The 25871-nt window shown below is 41.0% G+C and overlaps 1 protein-coding gene and 1 long non-coding RNA gene across 9 annotated transcripts in view; one reads left to right on the forward strand and one right to left on the reverse strand.

Moving 5' to 3' along the window:
- Positions 1 to 12787, reverse strand: part of USP47 (ubiquitin specific peptidase 47) — a 52462-nt gene extending 39675 nt beyond the window's left edge. For all 4 annotated transcript variants that reach the window (XM_027651163.1, XM_027651161.1, XM_027651165.1 and 1 more), the window contains exon 1: positions 12512 to 12787. In XM_027651163.1, coding sequence (XP_027506964.1) covers positions 12512 to 12772 — 261 coding nt within the window. In that variant the 5' untranslated portion in view covers positions 12773 to 12787. The remainder of the gene's footprint in view (positions 1 to 12511) is intronic.
- Positions 12788 to 14704: 1917 nt separating this feature from the next.
- The window catches only part of LOC113950848, a 31551-nt gene continuing 20384 nt past the window's right edge, over positions 14705 to 25871 (forward strand). For all 5 annotated transcript variants that reach the window (XR_003528904.1, XR_003528903.1, XR_003528902.1 and 2 more), the window contains exons 1-2: positions 14705 to 21974; positions 25524 to 25590. This is a non-coding gene — a long non-coding RNA (uncharacterized LOC113950848). The remainder of the gene's footprint in view (positions 21975 to 25523; positions 25591 to 25871) is intronic.

Genomic DNA, 25871 nt, shown 5'->3' on the forward strand with positions numbered 1-25871 from the left:
GAGGAAAAACTCACCATGACCCAGCAAAGCACTCGCAGCCCAGAAATCCAAATGTATCCTGGGCTTCATCAAAAGGAGCCCAGTCAGCAGGTCAAGGGAGGGGATTCTGCCCCTCTGCTCTGCTGAGACCCCATCTTGAGTACTGCATCCAGCTCTAGGGTCCCCAGCACAGGAAGGACACGGACCCGTTGGAGTGAGTCCAGAGGAAGACCAGGAAGTTGCTAAGGGGACTAGAACCTCCCTTATGAAGACAGGCTGAGAGAGTTGGGGCTGTTCAGCCTGGAGTAGAGAAGGTTGTGTGGAGACCCCATGGCAACCTTCCAGTATCTGAAGGGGACCTACAGTAAAACCAGAGAGGGACTCCTCCTCCTCAGGAACTGTAGTGACAGAACAAGGAGTAAAGGGTTCAAACCGAAAGAGGGAAAAATTTGTTCAGATATATGACAGAAATTCTTTACTGTGAGGGAAGTGAGGCACCAGAACAGGTTGCCCAGTGTTCAAGACTAGGTTGGATGGGGCTTTGAGCAACCTGGTCTAGTGGGAGGTGTCCCTGCCCATGGCAGGGGGCTGGAACTACATGATCTTGAAGGTTCTTTCCAACCCAAACCATTCCATGATTCTATGACCTTTTACATTTTTCCATTTCTAGAAAGGAGATGACGTTCACAAACCCGCATGTAGAAGATTTATGACTATTAGACCAGACCTAAAAAAGACTCTTTTTAATAAAAACATGCAATCAGCACTCTGGTCTGATCTGGGTGGACATTCTGGAGTGCTGTGCTACACAAGCATTTCCTCCATGTACCTTTCTAAAAAATATTTCATCTTTGTAACATGAAAGATCTGCCTCCACAAGATGCAAAGCATAAAGTATTTTATTGCACTGAAGGAATTCAAGCTGTACTTCTGTATATACTAACAAAGGCAGAATTGTTATTAGTGCCATCTGCAAGACAGACACTTGCTTTGACCATATAGGTTCTGTATTTGTTGAAAACAGAGGAACAAAAAAATAGAGTGTTACTAGACCTGTCACAACAATATTCAAATGCAGAACTGCAGTGGTTTTAACACTGCATTTAGATGTGGTTTGCTATTTTTCAGCTTTGAATCACTGAACTAATTAAAGTCTATTGCAGCATATCACTATCCTTATGAGGACAAACCATACATTTTATTTTTCAAATGACAGAAGGTTCTCACGAGATTTTAACTCCTGCTTTAATTCTTTTCTAAATTTATTTTCAGAGATTGAAAGTGAAACCTAAAGCCCAGCTCAAATTTCGTGCAGATTCTACTCAATACTTCCAAATTCCAGTACTTCCAATAGATAAAAATAGACAGTAAGTAAAATCTCAAGTTTCAGGTCAGGGGTTTAACTAACAGATGTATGAAGTTTGACTGCCAAATAAAGTTAATGGCCTACACAGACTTGAAATGATCACATATCCATGCTCTGTAAATAATTCTTACAAATCACTGCAATATAGAGGAAAGACAAAGAGATCAGTAGCAAGCAGCAAAGGCAGACATCCTGCTTACATTCACAAAATTACCTGCATGATTAAGCCTAGGACAGCAGTTCTCATGTAGCTTCAGCACCTAAAGACTACCACATGAAGTGCACAGAAGTGACAGCTGCCTGTCACGTTACTGCTGGGAAAACTTTGGGACACACATTCCAAGTCTGTGTAACTACTGGGTGCACATTTCCAGCAGTTACAAGGATAAGGGAACTCTGGTACCTTCAATCACAAAAAAAGTAGTCTGCATTTGTACCTTTTACATCTAAAGTAACATCATACAAAAACATCCAGGTGTTAACTACAGTTCAACTGACCAGAACCTTATTTCAACTCTCTTTCTCAGCGATGACAAACTACTATCAAATCAATTCCTTGAGAACCCACAACCATAATTCAGGAATTCTTTCACCTATTCCAAGAGGTCCAACCCATTCAACACCACGCTGGATAAGTGCTGACAGCACTGTATTCTGCACAAAACCTGAAGGCCAAAAACCTTTCAAATATACAGCAAGTAAGGGGAGAATACTCAGAGAGCACCAGGGTACCATTTCCACCCAAAACCTGCTCTTTTCATCCCAGTCCATTTTGAACCATAGACTCCAGAGTCCTTACAATCCACAACTCCCTTCTCCCCCCAGCAGAGCTAGTCACACTCCTCCACGCTTTTTCCAAGCCCAACAAATCCCTTTTTAGAGGCCAGCTTCCCTGATACAGTGAGGTGAGCAGGGGCACTTCCCTGGGAGGCAAACACGGGATGATAAAGGTCCTCGGAATGAGGGAAGCATTGAGCAGGTGGTCTCAGACTCACATTTGGCTTTGTTTTAGAGGAAAGAAGGAACTTCTTTCTCAAAGACAGCTTACCTAATTCTGTCAGAGCACTGTGAGTTGTTAGTCAACACAGGTGCCTCACTGCAGCCTAGTCTGAGTTACTGAGGGAACAGTGCACTTACAATCCTGTTACAAATGCCTGAACCAAAACAGAGTTTACAAAGAAGTGTTTTATAGTACACTTGTGGCAAACTGAATACACTCTATAAAATACTGATCCCAGGAGATGTTAAACAGTAACTTTGAGCTGTTAACTTGATAGAATGCTTCCCGACACAAAAAAAAAAAATACTGACCCTTTAGACACTCATTTAATTCTGAATTAGACTTTGTGGTATCAGGTTTATGAGTACCTGAATAACATACTTTATCCTCAGGTTCAAATTCTTCATTATACCTGGAGAGACTTCAGGCAAACTCCAAAACAATGTTTTGAAGCTAGTAAAACTAAATACAGGATTTCAGTACCATGACAAGTAAGGAAAAAAAATTACTTCATCATGAGCCTAAAATACCATGAAAATTCAAGAATATATATCCTATATACAGATAATTATTTAACCTTCACCCCCTCCCTGGTTTCCCTCCCTCCAGGATGTGATATTAAGGATTCACAAGACTTAAGGAAGCTCTTTCAGTCTATCCACTCAACTAGGAACAAGACTAGAAATTGGAAGGAAAACTACCAAAAGACTCTGTACCAGGCCAGGCTGGAATAGAGACAATTTTCTACACAGAAGCCTCTAAGGTGCTATACTTCAGATTTGTGACTGAAAAAGTGCTGATAACACAAAGTTTTGGCTCCTGCTGAGGAGTGTTTACGCAGCATCAACACCTCCTGTGAGTCTTACTCTGCTCCCCCAGGGAACAGACTGGGGGCCGTGCCAGGCTCAGGTGACCCAAACTAAGCCAAGAGACATTCCATGCCATGTACTGCCATGCTCAGCATCAAAAGGGAAAAGAGGAGGTTTAGTTAGGCTCCACCTTTGCGTGGAAATTGGCTGCACTTTGATCTACCTGTAGAACATAGTGAGTGATTGCCTTTGTGTCCCTTGTTTTTGGGACTTCTTTCCCTCCCCCCACTCTTACACTTCTTCTTTACTTATTAAACAATTTTACGTTGACCTTCAAATTGTTTTGCTTATACTCTTCCTTTGTCCAGCTGAGGGTGGGAAGGGAGTAAGCAGCTGCATGTCTACCAAGGTTAACACTCAACAAGGCAATATTAATATATAGTCTTGAAAATGATATTATTATTGGTTTAATTTGTCATGACTCAAATGTGTCTTTATTTTTTGTTTATTCTCGTTGCTTATCAACTTCTAATACCCATTCACTTTTAATGGATCACTCCAAACAACTTCCCATTGCCACAACTACAGTTTAAGAGACTTCAGACAATGAAAGGAAAAGAGAATCAAGAAAAAAATGACAAAATATTTTTGACAGTTGTCAACAGATTAAAAATCTGAGAGACAAAAAAACCCCACACAGGGTAGCCCAATGATGTCCCCCATTACAAAGCCTGATCTCTGATTTCAACCCTGTGAACTCTCATCTACTTCAGTTCACACAAACTGTCTCACTGAACACGTTTGCAGCATTATGACCTTGGTTACACTGCTTCCCCTCTACTTCAGTCTGTGGCACTCAGCAATGCTTTCCTACAACAGTATTTGATATACTTCAAAAGAACAAAACTGATGCCTGAATGAGATCTCATTAAGAACATTCCAATTGAAAAATTAAATAATACCCTTAATACAATAATATGAGCATGTTCCACCTATTTTGGAAACTCAACATGTAGGATTTTGATGAATTTATAGTGCACTGGTGACATTTCACACACACACAGCAGCCTAAAACCTTCAAACACAGCAAAGCTTCAGTTACACAAGCAGCTAAAGCTGGAATAGCTCAAACTGCTGCCAGAAGAAGCAGTCTTGCTCCCACCTGCTTCTTTCCACCCCAACACTCTCCCCTTTCTTGTGCTGGTACAAATGGTCATGCAGGTACATGCTGAGCAGGCTCAGATAGCTAAGCCTTCTTAAAATTAATAATTTCTGGTTGTGTTTTTGACTGGGTTAGCTTTAATCTCAGTTAGCCCTCTAACTTCTGAACAGAATCCTTAACTCTCCTGGAAAAGGACTACATGATATAACAGCACCAATACAGTAGTAAAAGGAGTATTTTAAATGTATATATTATATGTAGTAGTGCTTAAATTACTAAATAACAACTCTACCTGGGGAGCAAAAAGCATAATTACTGCATCAATCCCATTGCTTCTGTTCTTGTGCCATGCCAGCTCTGTTTTCCAGCCTGCTGCAGATCCCAGAAGGAAGCTGGGCCACACTGAGCCCAACGTCCCTGCCTAAGTGAACCCTACAAATGCTTTCCTGAAGGGGATGACCTGATGCAGAGAAGAAAAGAGGCACAAAATAAATTCTGTAGCAGGGCCTCTGTGATCTTGTTCCCTTTGGAAAATGGGGGTACATGTTTTACTCTCTTCTCTGCCTCATGTAGATCATGGATTTCCTTATTGTTTTCAAAGACCACCTCCTCAGAAAAGCTTCTTTAGTAACAAAATTGCAGTTAAAAACAATTAAAAGTGTTTGCCACCTCACTGAAGCAGAGTTGCATGCCAGCTGCCAACTAGACAAGTTATTTTTGTAATACATATACACTTCAAAGTCTAAGACTTCCAACTTTCTAAATATGTCCAAAAATAACCCTTGGCCTCAGAAATAAAGAGTGTGTTATGAGGCTATCATTTACCTTTGAGAGCTTGCCCCTACTGTTGTGCATTACTGGGTCATTTGTAAGAAACACAAAAGAGCAGAAAGACAATGAAAAAAGTTGTGATGGGACCAGAAACAAGCACATGCCTGGAGGGTGTTCCAGAGACATTAGAAAAGGATACAGTGTGAGGGGACACAGACCTGGGGAGAGCTGAACTAGAGACCAAAACAGCCACTTCTCAGTTTCACAGAAGCTATTTTTCATATTTTAAAAGACTTTAAATATGTCTTACTTAGGACATCCTGAAGAACCAGTCTTCTTACACTTATCTCCTAATGGTCTTTTAAATATGGTAAATTAAGGTGATTCACAATTAATTACTTCCCTTAAAAAAAAAAATAAATCAAAGGTAGCAACTCTCAATAACAAAAGAGTGCAAATATTTCCTGGTCATGCCTATAGATCACACAAGAACTCTAACACAGATTCCTGTTAATAAATTAAGGGGTAATAGAGAATAGTATTAAATCAAAACAGTTTTCTTTTAACTGCTGGACATTTTGAGTATATCACTCTCTTATTCCTAAAGGTTATAATTTTAACTGATTGTATTTTCTTTCATCCTATGACCCTGAATTGTTTAACTTGCAAGAAGTTTTGTAACCCCACTAAAATAATTGTGAGAATTAAAGGTAAATGAAGCTCTCTACACTTGCAAACTATCGGCCAGCCTCTCTAATTCATTACAATAAAACCTTTACATTCAGATCTGAAACAGCCTCATCTTTATACAGCTTCCTTTGTTTGCATCTTCTCTCCTCCTTCTTAATCACCACGTTCATTCTTTTCCTTCAAAAAAAGAAGTATCTGCAAGAGCACTATGAGATCCTTACTACACTTTCACATATTAACCTATAATCACAACATTTGTTTCCTGTGGAGAGTTCCAGAAGTAGGGGATGGACTTGCCCCCCATTTCTTCCAGCATGGAATTACCATGAATTTATGGAAACATTTTCCTATGCTAATATTCTAAAGGACTTTCTGCTGGATTGCATTACAGAGGCGACACTAGCATAAAAACAAATTAAAAGTCTGACCAAAACTAGTACTAAGAAGAGCTTTCTCTTTTTGGACAATTTTGAAACAAAGGTTTACTTCCCTCCAAAATCACCAACAGACCTGTATGCTAAAAAATTAAAATCCTGTACAGTTCAGAGATTGAAACACAACTACGGGCATAGTTTTAAACTCTTTAATAACTTTCTAATTTTAAACTGCCCAGCTGCTGCTGGGGTAGGAAAAATAGAAGATGAACAGTGAGGTGTGTTAGCAGGGATTCCTGGGTAGCTCTCCAGCAGTGATGTGCAGAGTGAAGGGGACAGTTCACAGTGTCAGCACCCAGGAAGCCTGGGCACAAACTCTGCCTGCTCCCACTGCCACAAAGGGCTCCAGGGAGAACATGGAACTCTGAGCACAGTGTCTCCACAGAAAGAAGAGACAGGACAATGTGTATATGAGAAAGGACCTAGATGATTTTTCCATACATTAACTGATGAAAATACTTTATTTACAAAACCCAGGTACTCTACAGAAATTTGCTGATACTTTTTTCCTTTCCTTCATTATTACTGATCTCAGCACAACACCTACACAAATCAGTCAGCACACCTGCCTTGCATTCCTTTAGCTCCTGCAGTTCTCTGACAAAATTCCTCATGTTACTGAGGCAGCTTTCATCACATGTGATTATTGAGAAGCTACACCCCAGCTGCAGCACAATAACCAGTTCTAAGCTATCCACAGAACTGCCAACCTAAAATGATCTGTTGGCACTTTTCAGAAGCACCTAAAGCATCCTTGTGATCACGATCTCAAACACTACATTGAATCAAGTGATCTGTACCAATTTTACCCCTCAGTATTTTTAGAACATGCCCAACATCCTGTTTGGAAGTTATTTCAACTGGCAATGCTGTGCAAGAGCACTTGCTTAGTGCAAGCTGAAGACATACCAAATATCCAAAAGAATCAAAGAAAACACTACACATTTTGCAATGCCTGAAGCTGTGGTCAAGTTGGTTGTCATTTGATCACAAGTTCACAATAATCAGTTATTTAGTTACTAATGGCCTTGTTTTCAAAATATTTTGCTCAAGACAAGAAAAATAATAACGTGCTGAACAGGCAGCTCACCTGAAGGTATACCATATTAATTCTCAAAGGGTAAAGTGTAAAATATCACCTTAAGCATTCACAAAGGAATCAAAAACTTTTCCAAACTGAATAAGAAGGTTGAACATGTACATGTAACTCAACTGCTCAATTTTCTAGAGGCATAACTTTCACACTTGCTGTCTTACACAAACCCAACATATTTTCAAATACAACAAAAAGAGTGAACCTGTGCCTGGATATATGGATGTTTTTAGATAGTTTAGTCCATTACAGTACCAACAGTAATGTATGGGGGAAAATATATAAAATAATACCCCACCCCCCCATTTAATTCTGACAAGACTAAACCATGTAATTCAAAGGTGACACAAATTACAGGTCTATTTCAGTAAATGTCCACAATTTTTAATCTTATATTAATATCAACACATTCTATCAGCAAAAAGAGGTTGGATAATAATGATTTTCATCAGTATTTGTGTGTTGGTTTGACTAACATTTTAAAACTATGATGCAGGGCTGCATTGATTAAGTCCACAGGTTTTAAAAACAACAGAAAACAGAATTAGTGGACTTTAGTTTATAATGGCAACAAGTGAAGCACCAGAAACTTTTTTGTTGTATACTGAAAGCCTGAGCTCAAAGGAGTGTAGAATGCAACACTGACAAATCTTTAAAGTATTCTCTGCCTCCCAATAAATACTTCACAGCTTAGGAAAAACTTCATTACTAGTTTGAGCAGCAGTGTGAAGCTGCACAGCAAAAAAAAAAAATTAAGGATTATACTTCTACTACTGTACGTATTTGATTTAGGAACTTTAATCACCAGTGACGCACAAATCACAGAGAAAATGGCTTTTATGGTTTGTGGTGATGTTCAAAATGTATTACTGCAGGAAAAAACAAAGTGGTTTGTTATTTAGCTGTCTGATTGTTCTACTGAGGAGTAACTGAGCCAGCAGCATTTACAGACTGAGGCTCCAGCACACCCAGTATTACCCAACAGGTAGTTGGTACCTCTCAGGCAAAAACTCTTCCTCAGATGACCTCGAGGTGCTGTCAGTTAATGATCCTGATCATCTTTCCAGACTGCAGATTAAATACCCAGATGTACATAGCAAGGCAAAGTAAACTGTGACAGCCCAGTGCCTGAACAAAGCAAGGAAAGCTTCTGCATTCTACTCTCAAGCCTTATCCACCAAACTAAATTACTACCTGAACATCATGCAGAAAGTGTCTGTTTTTGAGGAACAAATTATTTAGTAGAATTCTGTGTGTTTCCTAAATTTAATTTCCAAAATAGCTGTTCATGAAGCAGTCACAATCTCCAGCTGTCACAATCACACCTTTATGTTGTACAATGTAGCACATGAGAAGGAAAGCAAGAAAAACTGATAAATTATGCAAGCTGTAACCACCTGTAGAATCTCTTAATACATGGGAATGAAAAAACAAGGATGTCATCATCACTGAAAAGAACAGCATCCCTTTACTGAAGAGAATTGCAAAATATCTTAATCAGATTCCCGCTCTTCTAATGAGGAAGTCAGAAGGATATCCATCAAGAAACATATTTGATTTGTTCAATGCAGAAGATTAAAATGGATTCATTAGTGTAGGGATGAAAAGACTCACATTAGTTGAGCTGAGGGAGAACTCACACTACCTTGCTTGATTTAATGGCAGCAAGTACAAAGCATATATATATATATTTATTCTGACAGGTGTACTTTGGATAGCTCATGCTGGAACATGTTGAGAAAGTATCTGCACAGCATTTATTTAATCAGTGGCACAGACACTTCAAGAAACCTCAGAGCACAACATACTTCTTATATTCTGACCAATATTCACTAAGTTCTGATGCATCTTGATTTTCAAGAGAAGTCTTAGTAAAGTTCACTTATATCACCAGTAAACACACACAGGCACCTTTCTCACCAACTGCATTGATGACAAAATTTTACTGTTTTCTAGTTCAAGTAGAGTTTCCCAAAATAAGTTTCAAATTAACTTTTCCTGTAAGAAACACTGAAAGCCAAAGATGTGTCTTCTCTTCTGACAGTACCATTTTCTTATTTGCATTATCATCTTACTTATGCTATTCCCCCTCCTTTTCCAGGATTACTGTTTTACTAGATGAAGGGGGTAAAAACTGACACCTATTAATAAAGCAGTTTTTACAGAATATGCTCAGATTTTACTACCAGGATGCAGCATTGTTCTGCATGTTACTCAATGCCTTCTGTTTCTTGGATATAAAATAAAACTAAACTGAATTATTTACCTTTCAGATGAAGAGGGCAAAGGAATTGAGGACTGGAAGGAAAAGGAACATGGACCAGTTCACACTGAACTCCACATCTAGTGATCAGAGATTCAGTGCCCACACCATAAGGAATTATTGGTCACACAATTACAGGAACAGTTGGGAAAGCATTAGGCAGCAGTAGGGATGCAAGAACAAGTGTACTAAATGCCTGCATAGCCTGGGCAAAAATCTTAATATAAAAAGAAATCCCAACACTGGCTTATTAGAAACTGCTTTAATCCATCTGTTCCCAAGGAAAAAGAACTTTATGCCAAAGTTATGAGCAAGAGAAAATAACAAGACCCCGACTACCTTGACCTCAGAGATGCAGCTGAGGCTATGCAATGTCCAAAAGAAAAGTTTTCATAGGAGACTAATAAAAGATATTCTAAGTGCAGCAGTGAAACTACTAGCACTTTGGATCCATGAAAACATGCTATTACTCCTTACAAAAGCTAATGAAAAAATCCATACAATAGACTTTAAAAAGAGCAAGCTGAGCTCCTGTTAGCATAAGCAAAACTATGGATACAAACATAAACTGAAGACTTAAAATCAACCTAATACTTATCTTTCCATTCCAACACACAGAGGCTGGTAATGCTACACACACCTCCTGCTACTTATCTACCAAGGCATCACCTGCACACATGAACCAAAATCCTTTTCCCATTCACTCCTTTAGATGATTAGTCATTCCCTAAATCGGCCTAAAGCACACAACATTCCATTTCTTCTTGCTCTTTTACACTGGAATGTAAAGAAAAAGATGGCTGTGTCCTCATCTTTACCAGACACTGGTTCACAGCCCAGCTTAATCTTTGAAATGGCACAAGTGATACCACTCAGCCCATCAGGAAAGGACAAAAATCGTGAACTATAACCCTTTATCCATCCCTAAAGAGCAGAACTGAAACTCCAAACGATCCTGCTTTGCCTCCAGCTGCTGCTGATGGTACAATAGGAATATTTAGAAGTAGGCTGTTGAGACCTGGAGAATTCTGTTTACCCATAACTCACAGTGTTCTCTGCAGTGAGACTATTAATGACTCTCAGAAGGACTTAATGTGAATGTTACAGCATAACATTTGTTAAACTTCATATCACTAAAATAAAAATGAGGATATACTGAAAAACATTGAAAAAGTTCAAGACAAACTTCTATTACAACGTGTGTGTGTGTATATAGACATATATAAAAAAACAGATGGCCTTAACACAAATAGTTAATCTGTTTTCTTCCTCAATTTGATTTTATTAATATTCTGTTCAGTTTAATTTACTTAAAAAATGCACAGGGACACAATAAAGAACTTGAGAAAACTTGCTGAGAAAAAGAGACTCACTCTAGCATTATCAATGCACAAAGTTTATAGATTTCACACTGTTTGTTCAAGATATCCACATCTATAATCACATATATTCATCTTCCTTTACCCACACTTCCCTCCCTACAGATAAAAGTGCATTCAAAATCCTAGTCCAATGACTCAGTTAAAAATACACAGCTGATTCATGCATATATTCCGAATACAACCCTAAAGCCAAGGGGGATACTATTAATACACAGAACTAAAGAAACAGCCTCAACTAGCTGCTTCTATTAAATACCTTGTCTGTTACTATTAACTACAGCTACTGTCACAATGTTTCTCCTGCCATTCTCCTTTGTCTCTATGTTTGTTTTTAAAATGAAGTATTCAAGTATAGAAGCTACTACATCTTCTATACCTGGATTTACATTTTTGGAGATTTTGTTTAAAAGCTAATATTTAAGTATACTAGCTACTACACTCCATCCCTTATTTGAAGGTTTTGGAGATTTCTGTTTCCTGTACAAAGACTAAATGTAGTCTTTTAAGCCTCAGTATTTTAAAAAAAGAAAACAAGAGGTGAAGTTACCTCTGTCCTACATACACACCTGTACAATTGCACGGACAAAAAAGTCGTTTCTAAAATTCTGTATTGTTATTTGTTTCACAGATCTGCTCAAGGATACTACTTAAAGACCAGCACCTCATTTTGCTAAACTCCACAAAATCGGCGTCCTTGCCTGACAAAGCCTCCCTCAAGAACACACGACGGAGCAGGTAAACGTAAACGCCGACATTTGACAAAAAAAACAACAGGAAGGCTTTGAGTAATTTACCAGGAACAGCAAAACTGTCAGAAAAGTTGGCTGAATGCGTAAGGCTACCTGCTCGGGAAACAAAGTTTCTGCTGATACCACTCCAGGAGCAGCTGTTTCCAAACATTCCATGCCATCACCCGCACTCCTTCCCCTGCACAGAATCGCTCTGCTTGACACGTGTCATTCTCCTATCGCTGCGGGACAGAGCCTTCGCCTTCCTCTTTCACTCAGCCTCTTATCTTTACCCCGTGGCCAAAAACAAGCCTTTCCCCTTTCCCCCGCAGCACAGGGGAGGCGAGGGGCTCAGAATAAAGGAGACGACCCGCTGCTCGGCCCGCTCCCCGCGGCACCCACCGCGGGCGCCCCGGGGAGGGTCGGGGCGGCCCCGCACCTCGGCGGCGGCCTCTCGGCATCGCCGGCCCCTTCCCCTGGGCCGAGCCCGCCGGGCCCGCTCGCAGCTCTGCCCTCACCGAAGGCCCTGCCCGCCCGGCGGGAGGGGCCGCGCTGCCCCCGGCCCCGTGACACGGCCCGGCCCCGCCGCGCAGGCCGGGCCCGCATGCCGGGCACGGACAGGTGCAGCCCTCGGGCCGCCCGGGCCCTGCGCTCGGCCCCGGCCTCCTCCTCCTCTCCCCTCGCCAGCCCCTTCCCCCCCCGCTCTCTGCACAAAGACGGGCCGCGTACGAGCACGGCGGGGTCGGTCCAGGCCTCCTCCGCCCCGTCCGCGGCCGGCGCCCCGGGCCTCCCTCCCTCCCTCCCGCCACAGGGGCCGCCGCCGCCACCGCTCACCTCCTTGGGGACGAGCTGGTTCTCCTCGCTCGGCACCATGGCCGCTGGCGCGGCGCGAAGCCCGCAGCAGGCTGAGCCGAGCGCCGTCGTCAGCAGCAGCGAGAGGCGGGGGGACGCCCGCGGCTCATCCTCATCCTCCTCCTCCTCCTTCTCCTCCTCCTCTTCTTCTTCTTCTTCCTCCTCCTCTTCCTCTTCTTCCTTCTCCTCCTCCTCCTCCGCTCCCGCGGGCAGCGCCGCGGCCCCGCCCCGCCGCCAATCCATGGCCAAAATGGCCGCCGGCGCGGCTCTCGCGAGAGCTGTCCCGCCCCGGGCCCGCCGCCCTCGGCGCCTTCAGCTCCGCCGTGGCTGTGTCTGGTCCCGGTTCCAGCTCCGGTGCCTCGCCCAGAGCCTCGCCCAGCGCCGGGCGCGCCCGCCCGAGCCGCGCGGTTGTTGACTGAGCGCGAGGGGCGGCGCAGGAGCCGCGGCGCGGAGCCCCAGGGGAGCCCCCGCGGGCACAGGCGCCCCCGCGCCCCGGGGCCGGCGATGGCGCTCGGCCGCCGCCGCCCCCCCTCACGTTATCGCGGCGCGGGGGAGTGGGGCGTGAATGAGCGGAACGGGTTGCCTGGGGAGGTGCTGGAGTCGCCCTCCCTGGGGGTGTTTGAGGAAAGACTGGACGTGGCGCTTGGTCTGGGTGACACGGTGGTGTCCGGCCATGATTCCAGAGGTCTTTTCCAGCCCCAGTGGATCCTGTGATTCCGTGAAAATGGAATAGCAGGAGGCGAACGGGGAGGGAGCGCGCCCGGGTCGCTGCCCCAGGTGCGGCAGGGGGCTCGAAAGGGTAGATTTTTGTCTGTGACAGGCTTAAATATATCTGGTTTTCGTGCCGCCTGAGACACACTAAAAGCCAAGTAAGAATCACTAGAATGACTAAAATGCGCATTAGTAGAAAAGTAATTATTGCCTACTTCGCTGCAAAATAGTAAGTGAAAAGTATTCCACTTGGCTAACGAAGAAGAATGCTATATGGTAGTTCTACGTTTCTGTACAACTTATTTTTCTTATTATTTTAGTGTCCTCTTGTGGAAAAATGCAGTACTGAGGGTAGTTTTTGGTTTTATGTCAAAGAAACTTCGTGTTTTGGGGTAATTTTTGAAACCCACTGTACTGGAGGTTATTGGTGTTGTGAAGATTTAATAAAATTCAGCTATCTCTTCTCCCTTGTCACGTTTGAAGTATGTAACTTCTCAGGTCCCTGTCCATCACCTTGCTTTGTCAGAGATAGGTGGAACATTTTGGGGACAGGATATGTTATTAGTATTTGTATCATTGTAGTATTTTAGCACTTAAAAAAGAAAAAGGCTTCCAAATGGTCATTTCTGTGAATAATATCAGTGGTTTTATTTCCGTCTTTCAAGTACGCTGTGGTAAATGCTATGTTTCTGGCTTTTTTGTTGCTGTTTTGTTTTATTTATTTCTGCTCCTTGAACTAAGCAGAGAAATCTTCTCATTGAAAAACTTAGAGCAGTTTTAAAGCATATTTCTAACCCGGTTTTCATTATGTAACTTAACGGGCTCAAGTTATTTATATAGTAAAGGTTAGGAGGTTCTTTAAGACAGGAGTTCTTGCTCTCTAGCTTTAAAATATGCTGCACCTGAAAGCCTTAGACCTTTGAGCTCTAATGTGATGCAATTAAGCATCAAGGCAGGAACGTGGGAGTCCCTTGTTAATGTTACTTTATGTTAAGCAAGGGGTTGCACAGAGCTACCCCTCTACAAAAGGAAAAAAAATATAAAATAATTTGGGTTTTTAATAGGGAAAAGGTTATGTAATTAATAAACCCATGACTTTTCCAAAAGAGATGTTTTATTAATGCTTATCAACTGTGTCATCTGTTTAAAATTTTAGGGATTTAGTTGGTGGGGTGGTTTTTTTGGTTTTGTTTGGGGTTTCTTTTGAGGGGGACTTCTTTAAGTATCTTGGTGTGAGAAAAGGTGCAGTTGCAGAAGAAATGAAAAATTATATCATCAATTGTAGCTAATTTGAAGGAGCACAGCTGCCATGTGATTTCCTATTGTCTGGTGGTGTCCAGAGCTCCATGAGGTCAGTGAGCAAGTCCTTGAGTTGAAGAGCCAGAACAGAGCCAAGGGGGTACAAACAGAGCCAAGGGGGTACAAACAATCATCAGAGCACTGTTTGGGAGCCTCCAGCTTTGATATGTGACTGACTGGCCAGGTGTCACTTCCCCAATCCTCCCATTTTGGGGGTACACTTCCAAAAACCTCTCAAACTTGGGGGATTCTTCTTCAGTTTTATAAGGAATTCAGAATTTAAGGATAAGAAGCTTTCAGAATTGTTACTTTAGAAAGTTCTTTTAACTCTCTGAGCTGTTATGTTCTTATGGTTTTGGTTTTTGGGGGTTTTTTTGCTGTCATTTGAGCTTAATGAGAAAAAGCTGCAGGACTCAATGACTTAATTGAAATATATTGTTCTATTAGAATAAAGAGGTAGCTACCACAAATATGTACCTACTAGATAAGAATCAGGAGTTTGTTTTTTAAAGAAATACTCTTTTAGATCCTCCTGCCAACCTTTAAAACTGTGCAAACATCCAGTGTAGCATGTGTGCATGAAACATCCTTAATGGAGTAATAATCTCTAGTTAATAATTAAATCTCTGAGTGCTTTTGTAATTTGTGGATGCTACAGTATTTAATCTCTTTAGGTGAGACTTCTTAAAGAGGAGTATTCAGCATTTGAATTTCATGAAGGGAATCTTAGCCTTATGTAAAGACCAATTTAATATACCAGAGGTTTAACTTGTTGTCAGTGTGAAGAAGAATTGATATCTCAGACTAAACTTGATGCTGGATTTGCAGGCACAGGTAGAATTTTTGGGCTGTTGACTGACAAACTCTTGCTCAGAAATGCATTGATGAGAGTCACAAGTGCTGAAGTGTATCAGTTTTCAGCTAATGCAGCACTTGTCACACTAATGTAAGCATCACATTAATGGAAATGTAGATATACAATGTTGGTGTGCTAAAGTAAATAGCAGGCCTCCATTATAAAAGTTGATGAACTTGTAAATTAGTCTGTGGCAATGGGATACCTCCCCTCCTCTGCAGCCTTTTTAAAGTTTATCCTTTAATGATTTCGCCTTCTCTGTAAAAAAAAAATCACTGAATCCTGTCCCAATGTCCATATCCCAGGTTTGATAACTAATGAAAAAATTTGAAAAACATTTTAAAAACTAAATGGAGTGCTGTCATCTAGTTCTTTCATATGTGCAGTCAGGTGCTGCAGACTGATGTCTCTCCCAGATTATTATCCCACCTGTTAGAAATGGAAAGCCTTTATAAAGAGGATTATGCAGACTAATACTGTTGATTTGGGATGGCGTCTCTGAAACACTCGGGTTTGATTTTTCAAGTAGGCTGTTGGTGGGAGATCCACGTCCTGTTTCAGAGGCAGAGCCAACATTGCAGTGCTTGGTTTTTTCTGTATTGTTCTGTCAAAAACAACCAACCAACCAAAACCACCGAAAAACAACCAACCAAAACAAAACAGAACCCTCAGTAAAAACTCCCAAAGTTGAAGTTTGCAACCTTTGGCAAGCTTTTGACAAATTATCAAAATGGCAAAGCACTTCTGTGTTTGCCAGCAGTAGAAATGTAGCCAGTGCTGATGCAGGGCTCTTTTAGAGCTCGTGTGCACTGTCAGCACTTTAAGAAAAACCAGCTCAAGGCCTCTCCCCTTTTCAATCTTTGGCAAGTCCACATGTACTGACAGAAACAGAGATGTGTGAAAGTTCAGGATACCACAGTCCAGCAGTTCATTGCACTGCTGGTTACTTTGCTGTTTGAGCAAGTAACTTTTCCCCAGTTGCACAGCAAATTTTGAAGCATTTCTCTGAAAATCTGCAACCAACTGCACATCCAGTCCTTTCAATAAGGAAAAGGAAAAAAAAAAAATCAGTAAATTTGGCCCTTATATGGATGGAGGGAAAAGAAAGGGAGAATTATTAGGGAGAACAAATAGAATTAGTAAAAGGTAAAGAAGAGAAAATTATATAGTTCTGCATCTTTAAATGTTCTTTTCACTAGGTATTAATTTCTTTGATCGTAGCTCCCTGAGTATGAGACAGACCAGTAAAAGGCTAAAGAGCAAATTAAGATACTTAAAAAAAGAACACTGATTATTTTCAATTATTCTGTGTCTGTTAGGAGGCTTTTATATTTTAACATTTTAGATTGTTTCTTGAATGTGTTAAGCACTCAAGGAATCAAGGTATTAATTTAAAGATAAGGAATTATTAAATGATTTTTCTAGGATCTTTACCTTAAGACTCCCTAGAGATTATAGACTTCCATGTCTAAAGATGTGTATGCAGAATTTTAGGAAATAAAAAAATCCATTTCTAAGAGTTGAGAATGCTGTGGGAAATTAAAATGTTAAGTGGAAGATTTACTATGGAAAAGGTATTCTTTTACTTTAGAAGGGCAGTTGTAGCAGGTCTTGTAGGTGTAGTAGGTAGGTGAGCAGCTCTCTGAAGTAAAACTTCGTGAGATTAGGGAAAAAACTCATTTATGTTCAGCAGAACATTGTGTTCTGCTGTTCCTAAGCAGTGTTTTCTGCCATAATCTTTATGAACATAGGAGTGCTTTTCTCTCCTCTGACATGGTATTTCATGCCAAGATCTTTCTAATAGAAACCAGTAGGGGATTATTTTAATTAATTGTAAATTGGCAGCCAAGCTTCATTAACGTTTTTGTTAAAGATTGTCTTATTACTTTGGTTTCAAGATACTGAGTGTTCAGATATTGGCTTAGGAAGTTAGTTTTCTTCTCCATGATAGCGTTAATCTTATGTGTGAATTCCCAGAAGAGTTTGGAGCTGAAATTAGTTGTAAAGAGAAATAAAGATACTGCAGAGAGTTTTGCAGGACCATGGATTCCTTTATTAACACTGAATTCTTTTACTAGCTTGACTTACAATTTTCAGCATTGTGTGCTTATAACTACAGAGCAGTTTCTGGCATTAGCAGCCTAAACAAAGCACAGTTCCAGGGTGTTTGACCTCTTGATGCACTTGTCAAAACCTTCCTGGTGTAGCTGGGAGTGAAACATGCAGCAGCAGGCCAACTTCCACTTTGTGTGGTGAGAGTTTGGAAGTGGATGTGGGCTGGTATCACGTAGGGTTTGTGACATCCAAGCAGATCTCACGTGGAGTTTGCTGGCTTAGCCTCATGGCCAGACTGTGACTGGTCCATCCAAAATGTGTGCGGTAGCTTGGAAACGTGCAGACTGGTGGAGTGCATGCATCCTTTCTGGAATATGGGCTTGGGTGTTATCTAACCCCCTCCTCCAGGTCTGTGGGGGGAAGGAATCTTTGTGCACAGCAACACAGCAAAGGCTTTCCTACGGGAGAGCAGGAAGAAAGGAGTGTTGCCTTGAGTGCAGCCGTGGTGTGGCAATGTCAGTCACCAACACGGTTCAGATACTTTAGAGGTTCAAAAAAAGCTCACAGTCACATAGCCAGTGCATTTCAAAACATTGAATTAACACTTACTGCACATGAGGAATTGCTGTTGGAGAGTGGCCCTAGGAGTGCAAAGGCAGCACTAAATAAGACGATGTAATGTACAAAAGTAACAGAGTCGCTTAAATTCAGTGTGCTCTCAGTATTCAGGAGCTCTCAGCACGGACAGTCGAGGTATTTATAGCTGCCCTTGGGTCCTGGGGAGTTAAATAGTTCAGGTTTGCGTGAGGGGTTCCCACTGACCCTTCAGATTAAATCTGGTGACGTTTAATATTACAAGCAAGTGCTAATTATACTGCTTACAGCTCTTTGGGCAAGCAGGAAGTGGTTTCCCATCCTCAGCATGCCCTAGCACATAGAGAACATTCCATCCTCCCAGATTTAAGTTCCTAGGTGGCCTTCCCCTGGATGAAATATGTTTTCTTTACCTTGTCTTTGTAAGGTGTCACGATTATCAGCGTAAAGAGGTAGCTCACAGCTGCCTGGGCCCCACCCCATCTCCTTGCTGAGGGGAGGGAAGAAAAGGCAGCAGTTGGCATTTTTTAAATGTCTCAGGGCTCATGGTGTGGAGTACCAGGGCAGTACCTGCAGCAGGATCTGTGCCCTGGGCTGCCCCATGGTGTGGTCTGCCCTTGGCCTCTCTGCACTGCCCAGCAGTGGAGACCTGCCAGCCTTCTCTACTGGGCAGGGGTGGAAAGCAGGAGGGGCTGTCACCCATCTTCCCGTTCCTCCATGAGTGGTGCTCACTGACAGTGCCTGACACCACTCTCTCTGCTTTGCTCTGTGCTTTCACTAATAAATTTCTTCCACTGACGATGGGAGGAACTCTGTATTTTGAGGAGTACTGGGGCAGACCTGGTTAATTTATAACTGGTTTAGGATCACTGAGGGGAACAGGAGTTGCTCTTCATCTGCAGTCATTCCTTGTGCCAGGGCTCTCTCCCATCAATCCCAGGACAGCCACGTGTCTGCAGTGCTGTAGCTCCCTGTTCCTGGTCTGTGCCTCCACGTTGGCAAGGGCTCAGGGTGGCCTGTGGTGAGACCTTTCTAAAGCAGCTTTTAGGCTGTTTGTGCAGAGCTGGTGGGAGGCTTGGTCTAAAACCTGCTGTGACCCCGTAGCTCTCCGAGCTCAACCTTGTCCTTGTTTTGCAACAGGCTGTCTCCTGATCATATGCAGCCTTCCCGGGCTTTAAGGGCTACTCTGCTGTGGGGCTTGCTGAGCTCTTTCTTACATTAATTAATGTAGCTTTACCTTTGGCAGCAGCAAAGGGAGCTGCCAGAGGTCTTACATAGCATTTAAAATGTCAGCTGCTGGTCTAGAGCAGCTGCCAGCACTGGAGCTCTGGCAGTGGGAATGCTGTCACAGGACAAATGCAGGGAATGTCAGTGTGGACACAGCCTGAGTCAGGCAGGGCAGGGACTTGTGTACAGAGTATCCTGACGTTGGTAAAATGCCCTTTGAAATCTCCCAGCAAGTTGGCTCCTGTCTTGCTTGGGTCATATTTAAGGAAATGCTGCTGGCTTCTGGCTGTTGTGGTTTGTATTCAGACCTGACTGTAAGTAGTTGTCAGTGTGTGGGGTCTGCACAGATAAAGTAATCCTGTAGGACTGGGAGTCTCTCTTCTGGGTGAAAGAGTAAGGCAAAGCACTGGTGGTGAGAGTCTTGAGGAAGAATGTAGTTTCTAAAATCAGTAATTTTGGTCACATATATATCACATATTTTTTTTTTTACTGGATTTTTTCTTTTAAACATTTGGAACTTATCTGTTGATTGAACTGAATTAATATGGGAAAAATAATAAAAAAAATTGTAACTACTGTCGTTGTTTGTCATCATTGCCTTTGTGATGTGTCTGGAGAGCAGTTGTGTTTCCTCAATATTTTTACTAGAACGCTTGACTGAAGACATTTGTGCTAATTTGAATCTTCTCTTTGCTGTCAGTGTGGGAAGTAAATTTCTTTTTATACTGTTACTTTTTTGCAATGGGTTGTGCTGTTATAAATTAGATGAATACCCATTTGCCTCTCACCTGTGATTTAAACCGGGCTTGTGAATTGGGCCTGTTAGATGTAAGCAGGTCTACCAGAGGTGTCCACATAGGTAGAGATGAATTCAAGATCATTTCAACTGAATCCAAATCCTTTCATGAGACTTTAACTCTTCAGCAGAGGGTTCTTTTAAAGAAGGGCTCATTGGGGTTTTTTGTTAGGCTGGTTAGTAATGTGGGCTGCATCCATGGAATGCAGGGGTGTGTGAATCAGAAGGGTCTCACTGCCAGGCTCATAGATGTAATGATAGGCTGGGTACTACAATATTCCCCACAATGTTTTACATATAGATTTAATCTGTGCCCTTCCTTGTGCTGGAAATGTGTGCCTTTCATGCCCTGTGCCTTTGCATATATGCTGGGTCTGTGTTCCTTATGGTAACAAAGGATTTACATTAAGCAGCCCAAGACAATTTTAAATACTAACAGGCATATAGAGCTGTGCTTTTAATACCACCACTAATGGAAATACTTACTGAAAACCAAATTCTAGACTTGCTGATGGGAATGCTGTAGAGTCAGCCAAAAATATCCAGGAACTTTTTGATGTTCTAGGTTTGCTTCCATATACAAGAAAACTTGCATAAACAATAAAGCCCCCATCCTGCTCTGTGTCCCAGATCTGGGTTACATGGTAGATTTCTTTTTTTAAGTCTAGGAGGGTTTCTGAAATGGGGAAAGTGAAAGGCTCAGATCATCAGGGGGTTATTGTCAATACTGCCCAAGGAGTTATAAATGAAGATTATCAACTCGATCATATTTGTCTTTTAGATATTTTTGTCTGTTCTGACCTCTGAATTTGAGGAAAAATAAAAGCCTGACTATATCATACTCTTCTAAATGCAAATTTTTTTGCTTATACCTTGACCATTCTTTAGTCTGTTCTCCCTTATGGCTACCCCTTCAGAGACAGGCTGAAATTATAGTGGCCTGTCTTTTGTTAATCTGCTTTTTGTATTCCCATGTAATTTATTTTCATGTCTTTGAATTTATTCAGGATGGCACTAGTGTGATATATGTGTTTCAGGCATGAAGAGGTTAATGAAGCTTTAACTGCCTCATAATACCAGTCATGTTCTTGGCAGCCTTGGGGATGGGAATTATTGCCTGCAATCATGTACAAGAACTATTATCCTCTTTGATTGCCATATTTCTGTACAGCCAAACTAGATTTAACAGGATATTTAGGGGGATCCTTTTGTACGTTCCTCAGCAGAAATAGCAATTTTATAGTGCCTCTTCTGAAAATTGAAAGGGCAGCTTTTAGTAAACAGGTAATGAGACCAAGAATTCCTATGTAAAATTAATAAAAATTACGTTCATGAAAAGGTGTTTTGAAGATGTTTTTGTGATTTAATTTTTGGAAATAAATCCATGGTATAAGAAACAATTCTCAGAGCCTCACTGCTAGTCTGATTCTGGCCCTTTGGCTACTTAAACCATAACTTTACCTTAGGATAAAGTAACTAGCTATGTTTTTTTCTTTGTAGTTGAGGAAGGGGAAAAACTGAACGTAGTAAGAATTAAAGTGGACATGCAATTTTTTTAAAAGCTCCAATGGAAGTGATTATTTATGGAAATTTCAGAGTAATTACTGGCTACTAGTGCTGCGCTGGCTATTTAAAATCCATCATGTGACTGAGAATGATGCCACTCAGTGCACTTGGATTGCTTAATGACTTTTTTCTGGGCAATGTTGTGTTGTAAAACAGTAATTAGGTAAGACGTTGTTTCAACTACAGAGTTAGTTTGGTACTAACATGCAATATGAAGAAATCATGTTAAAACCGTAATACCTGGGGGACATTCACAGGCAGGACTAAAGAGCCAAATACAAAGTAAAAAAGCAAGGCACTTTCTTCTCAGTACTCACTTCATCTCTATAAAAAATCTGGAGGTATGAGAAGTTTGATTTTGAATACATAGTTATGTTTGGTCCTGTTGTTCTCATGACTATTCGCTTCAGTACATTTCAGAATTCTGTAACTTAATGTTTAAATACATGAGATGTTCAGGGTATCTGAGTGTTGCTGCAGCCTTGAATCTTGGAAATAGCTGGGATTTATGATTTTGAACTATCCACTTATATTTCATTAGCTATTTTGCATTTTCTTACATTTTTAAGAGGGAAGTAGTTTTACTTATTAGCATTACCTATTTCTACTTAGCAAACATAGTCTGTCACAGCTGAAATAGCAGAACTTAGAGTTTTGTATCAAATATGCCAATCTTGAGACAGAGTATTGATGAGTGCAGGTACTTTGAATGCAGAGAAGGAAATTTTCAAACCTGAGAGTAGCTCAGGCAATCTCTTCTGCTCTAACCTGGATGTGTCTGTACATTAGAAGTTAGATGATAGAATCCTTTTGTGAATTGTTAACTGCAGCTCTATGTCCTTTCTTCTTTGGATTTTTAGCATGTCTTAACCTTAAGTTGCTGGGGTTTTTTAAATGACATTTTCTTGAGAGCACCATCCTCTATCACTGTGCTAAGAGGGTTGATGTGAGCAGCTTAACATCTCTTTGGGTCTGCAGAGAGACTATTTTTATTTTAATAGTGTGCTCTAACAGTGTATTAGCAATGTTTCCTTGTGCTTAGGGATGGTTATGTCATCAGAAAGCATGTGAAAAGAATATGGAAATTTGAAGTGTGGGAACAGCATGACATAAGTGCATACCATTCACAATGCAATTCATGACATTTAAAATTTTGCATGTTACTATATATACTAGATTTTTTTCACATTAATTTCAAGACTTCTCTCTTTTCCTCAGCTCTTCAAATTAAACCTGAAAGAAGGAAATAAACATGCTTAATTTATGTAAATTTGAAGATTAGCATGATGTTAAAGAACTGCCCAGAAAAGGACATAACAAAGTAAAAGGCAAATCCAAAAGGTTTGGAAAATAATGGGAGACAAAGGGAAAAGTAGAGAAAATTAAATCTAATCTCTACAAAATGAAAGAGAATCCGTATGCATGGGGGGATGCATGGATAGCCATGATGCTGATCATAAAAGGAATAAACATCTTTAAGAGAATAAGTGTAATACTGTCCAGCTGGTTTTTTTGTTTTATTTCTGTATCCAGCAACGTTCTGGGAAGAACTAAAACATTTCCCCATAGGACAGAAGGTGAAAGCAGTAAAGCTACTTCTTGATACTGCAGTAGACACTGCTAATTAAGAAACTTTTTGATAAAAAGCACTGTTATAAAAACGCTAAAACTTTAATATCAAGTGCACAAAACCACCTCTGCCTCCTTTCTTTATCATGAAAGTCTTGTTGCTGAGAAAACTGAACCTAATGTAGCAAATCCCAGAGGCAGCTGTAGGTGTGAGCCACCTTGCAAACAGGAGGTCCGTGACTCTGCTGGGAGCTGTTTTGGTGGTGGAATTCGAGCGAGGTTTGAGGAGAGCAGGAAATGGCATAAGGACGTCTCTGTTCCTTGTTTACGAGTCGCCAGTGCTGCTGGAATAAACAGCTGTACGGCAGCACAGTGTCTCTTTTGTCACCCAGCCCAGCAGGACTGGGAATGAAAACCTAAAGCTCAGGCCTTGCATTCAGTGGAGGGAGCCTATGGGATAAGGGAGCTTGTCACAGAAGTTTGCACGTTGCTTCGGTTTCCAGTAGTTTTGGTCATAGACAAGAGCTTTTTAAATCCAGAAGTTGTTTTTGCCAGTAATGCTCGGTAAACAAAACTTCAACAGACCAACATAGAAGATGAAACTGTTTCCCCACCTCCCACCTCTCTTCTCCTGTGCTGGGGAGGTATTTTACAGTTTTCTCAGGGGTCTTGGAACAGAGAAACCTGTGGTGAAGAGATTTCGGGTTTCTTGTTGTGGTGTGACAGTGAGATGGGGAAGAGAAAATCCTCAACACCAGAGTGTGGAATGCAGAGACTTTTCTCAGCTCTTCAGCCTTAGCCACCTCTTCTTTAAGTAGGGAAGTGTCTGCAGACTGACTCAGTGACTAGACCTCAGATTGCCTTGCAGAACTAAAACAAGTGATAACGAGTTCTTTCCTCACTAGGAGGTACTGGTGACATTTTCACATATTTTCTAAGCATATGTAAACATCCACTAAACATCTTCCTGCAGGTGTAGTATTTTCACAGGAAAGGGAAAATCGTGATTTCACCAAGTCACAGATATTTAATGGGGTGTAAACTCTGTTCAGATACTGCTTAATTAATCCTGTTTCTATACAGTGAAAGGTGATTCAGATGCTGAGTTTTCCAGAACATCAGCCATGAATCCAGTGCCAGAAAACAGGGTGGGAAAAAGAGAAAACCCACCAGGAATTTAATAAGACTGAAACATCTTTGTTGTTCCACTGCTGAGCAAACTAAAAGGAATGTATTTGCATGGACTCAGTGGTAGTTGTTAAGGCTGATTTATTTCAGTGTAGTAGAATGCAGTGAGTGGGTTCTAAAGAAGTGTGCTCTCATATTGAAATTATTACACCTCTGGCAGAGATAAAGAATACCTGATTTACCTTACTGAGGTCTGTATTCTCCCTGAGCCTTCTGTACAATGATGCCCAGGGGCCTCTCTGCTCCATTCTACAACATCAGCCAGATAAGATGTGTTATAAGACGATAGCTTTTTGTAATTTCTAAAATGGGAATAGTTTAATTAGGTTTTTAGCTGAGTAACTGAACTTTAGTGACCATGTTTCAATGTTAATGTTCTGTAACTGGAAAGAAAGGTCAGTTAAACAGGGAAGGATTTTTTCAGCATCATAGAAGAACCTTTATGTTGTTCTTTTAGGACATTTTAGGAAGTGTCCTTGGTACCATGATGTGTGCATCGTGGGTATCATTGAAGTCCTTCAATAACTTAGGGCAGGTTATATTTAGACTGTTCTTAAAATTATTTTCAAGGACTGCCTAGCAAGACTGTGTTTCTGTGTAGTTCGTAGTGTTTTGACTTTGGTTTTGGGAAAGGGGAATAAGAGAACAGAAAGTTGAAATGAATGAAACTTTGTTGGATTTTGGTCTAGCAAATTTAAAGGAGTTTAAAGTATGACAAAGAAATGTTGTGTGTTCTTGCTATTAAAAAAATAAAATTAACAGTAGTCCAAAAATAATGAAAATATTATGAAAGTATTTTACTTGTCTTGCTAATATCTTATTTTTATGGCAAATTAGTTTATTTTTCATCAAAAGAATTCCTGCTTGATTTTGATTTAAACAATGCAGCTATTTAAATAAGGCTCTTATTTAGTGGTGCCTGCATATTTTCTACAGAGCTCTATATTACTTTGAAATTCAGTATTTCATTTATATGCAGGGAAAACGATCCTTTTCCTTCATCTAGCAATCTGCAGAACCCATATATTCTTTTTTAAACTTTCAGATGTAACCTTCTTAAATATTTTAAGGCATAGCTCCCAGCAGAACAGTGGAAAGCTGCTCTTCTCTTAACTTTGCCCTCTCTTTTCTAGGTCTTGGTGAAATACTCAAGCTGCTTTACTTTTCACTGTCCAAAGACCCCGTTATTCAGATAATAAGGTACTTGTGTTTTCTAGACTGACTTCTACTGGGTTTGAAAGTGCAAATAAATATTCAAGGAAGGATAAGGTATTAAATGCACTTTGTTCAATGTGTAAAACACAGTCATTTCAGATCCCTGTTTATGTAGATGTCAGATTCAGTGTTGCCGATGAAAGGAAAGCCGTGTGTTTTCTCACGTGTTGGGAATAGATGGGAAGATGTTGTGCTCCTATCAGAGGGATCCAGAGAAAGGATCAATGAGGAGTGCAGATTCATTGCTCTGGTTTTGTGATCTCTGT

The sequence above is a fragment of the Corapipo altera genome, unplaced genomic scaffold, assembly GCF_003945725.1.
Source record: "Corapipo altera isolate COAL_440 unplaced genomic scaffold, ASM394572v1 78, whole genome shotgun sequence".
In the NCBI taxonomy this organism is placed as follows: Eukaryota; Metazoa; Chordata; class Aves; order Passeriformes; family Pipridae; genus Corapipo; species Corapipo altera.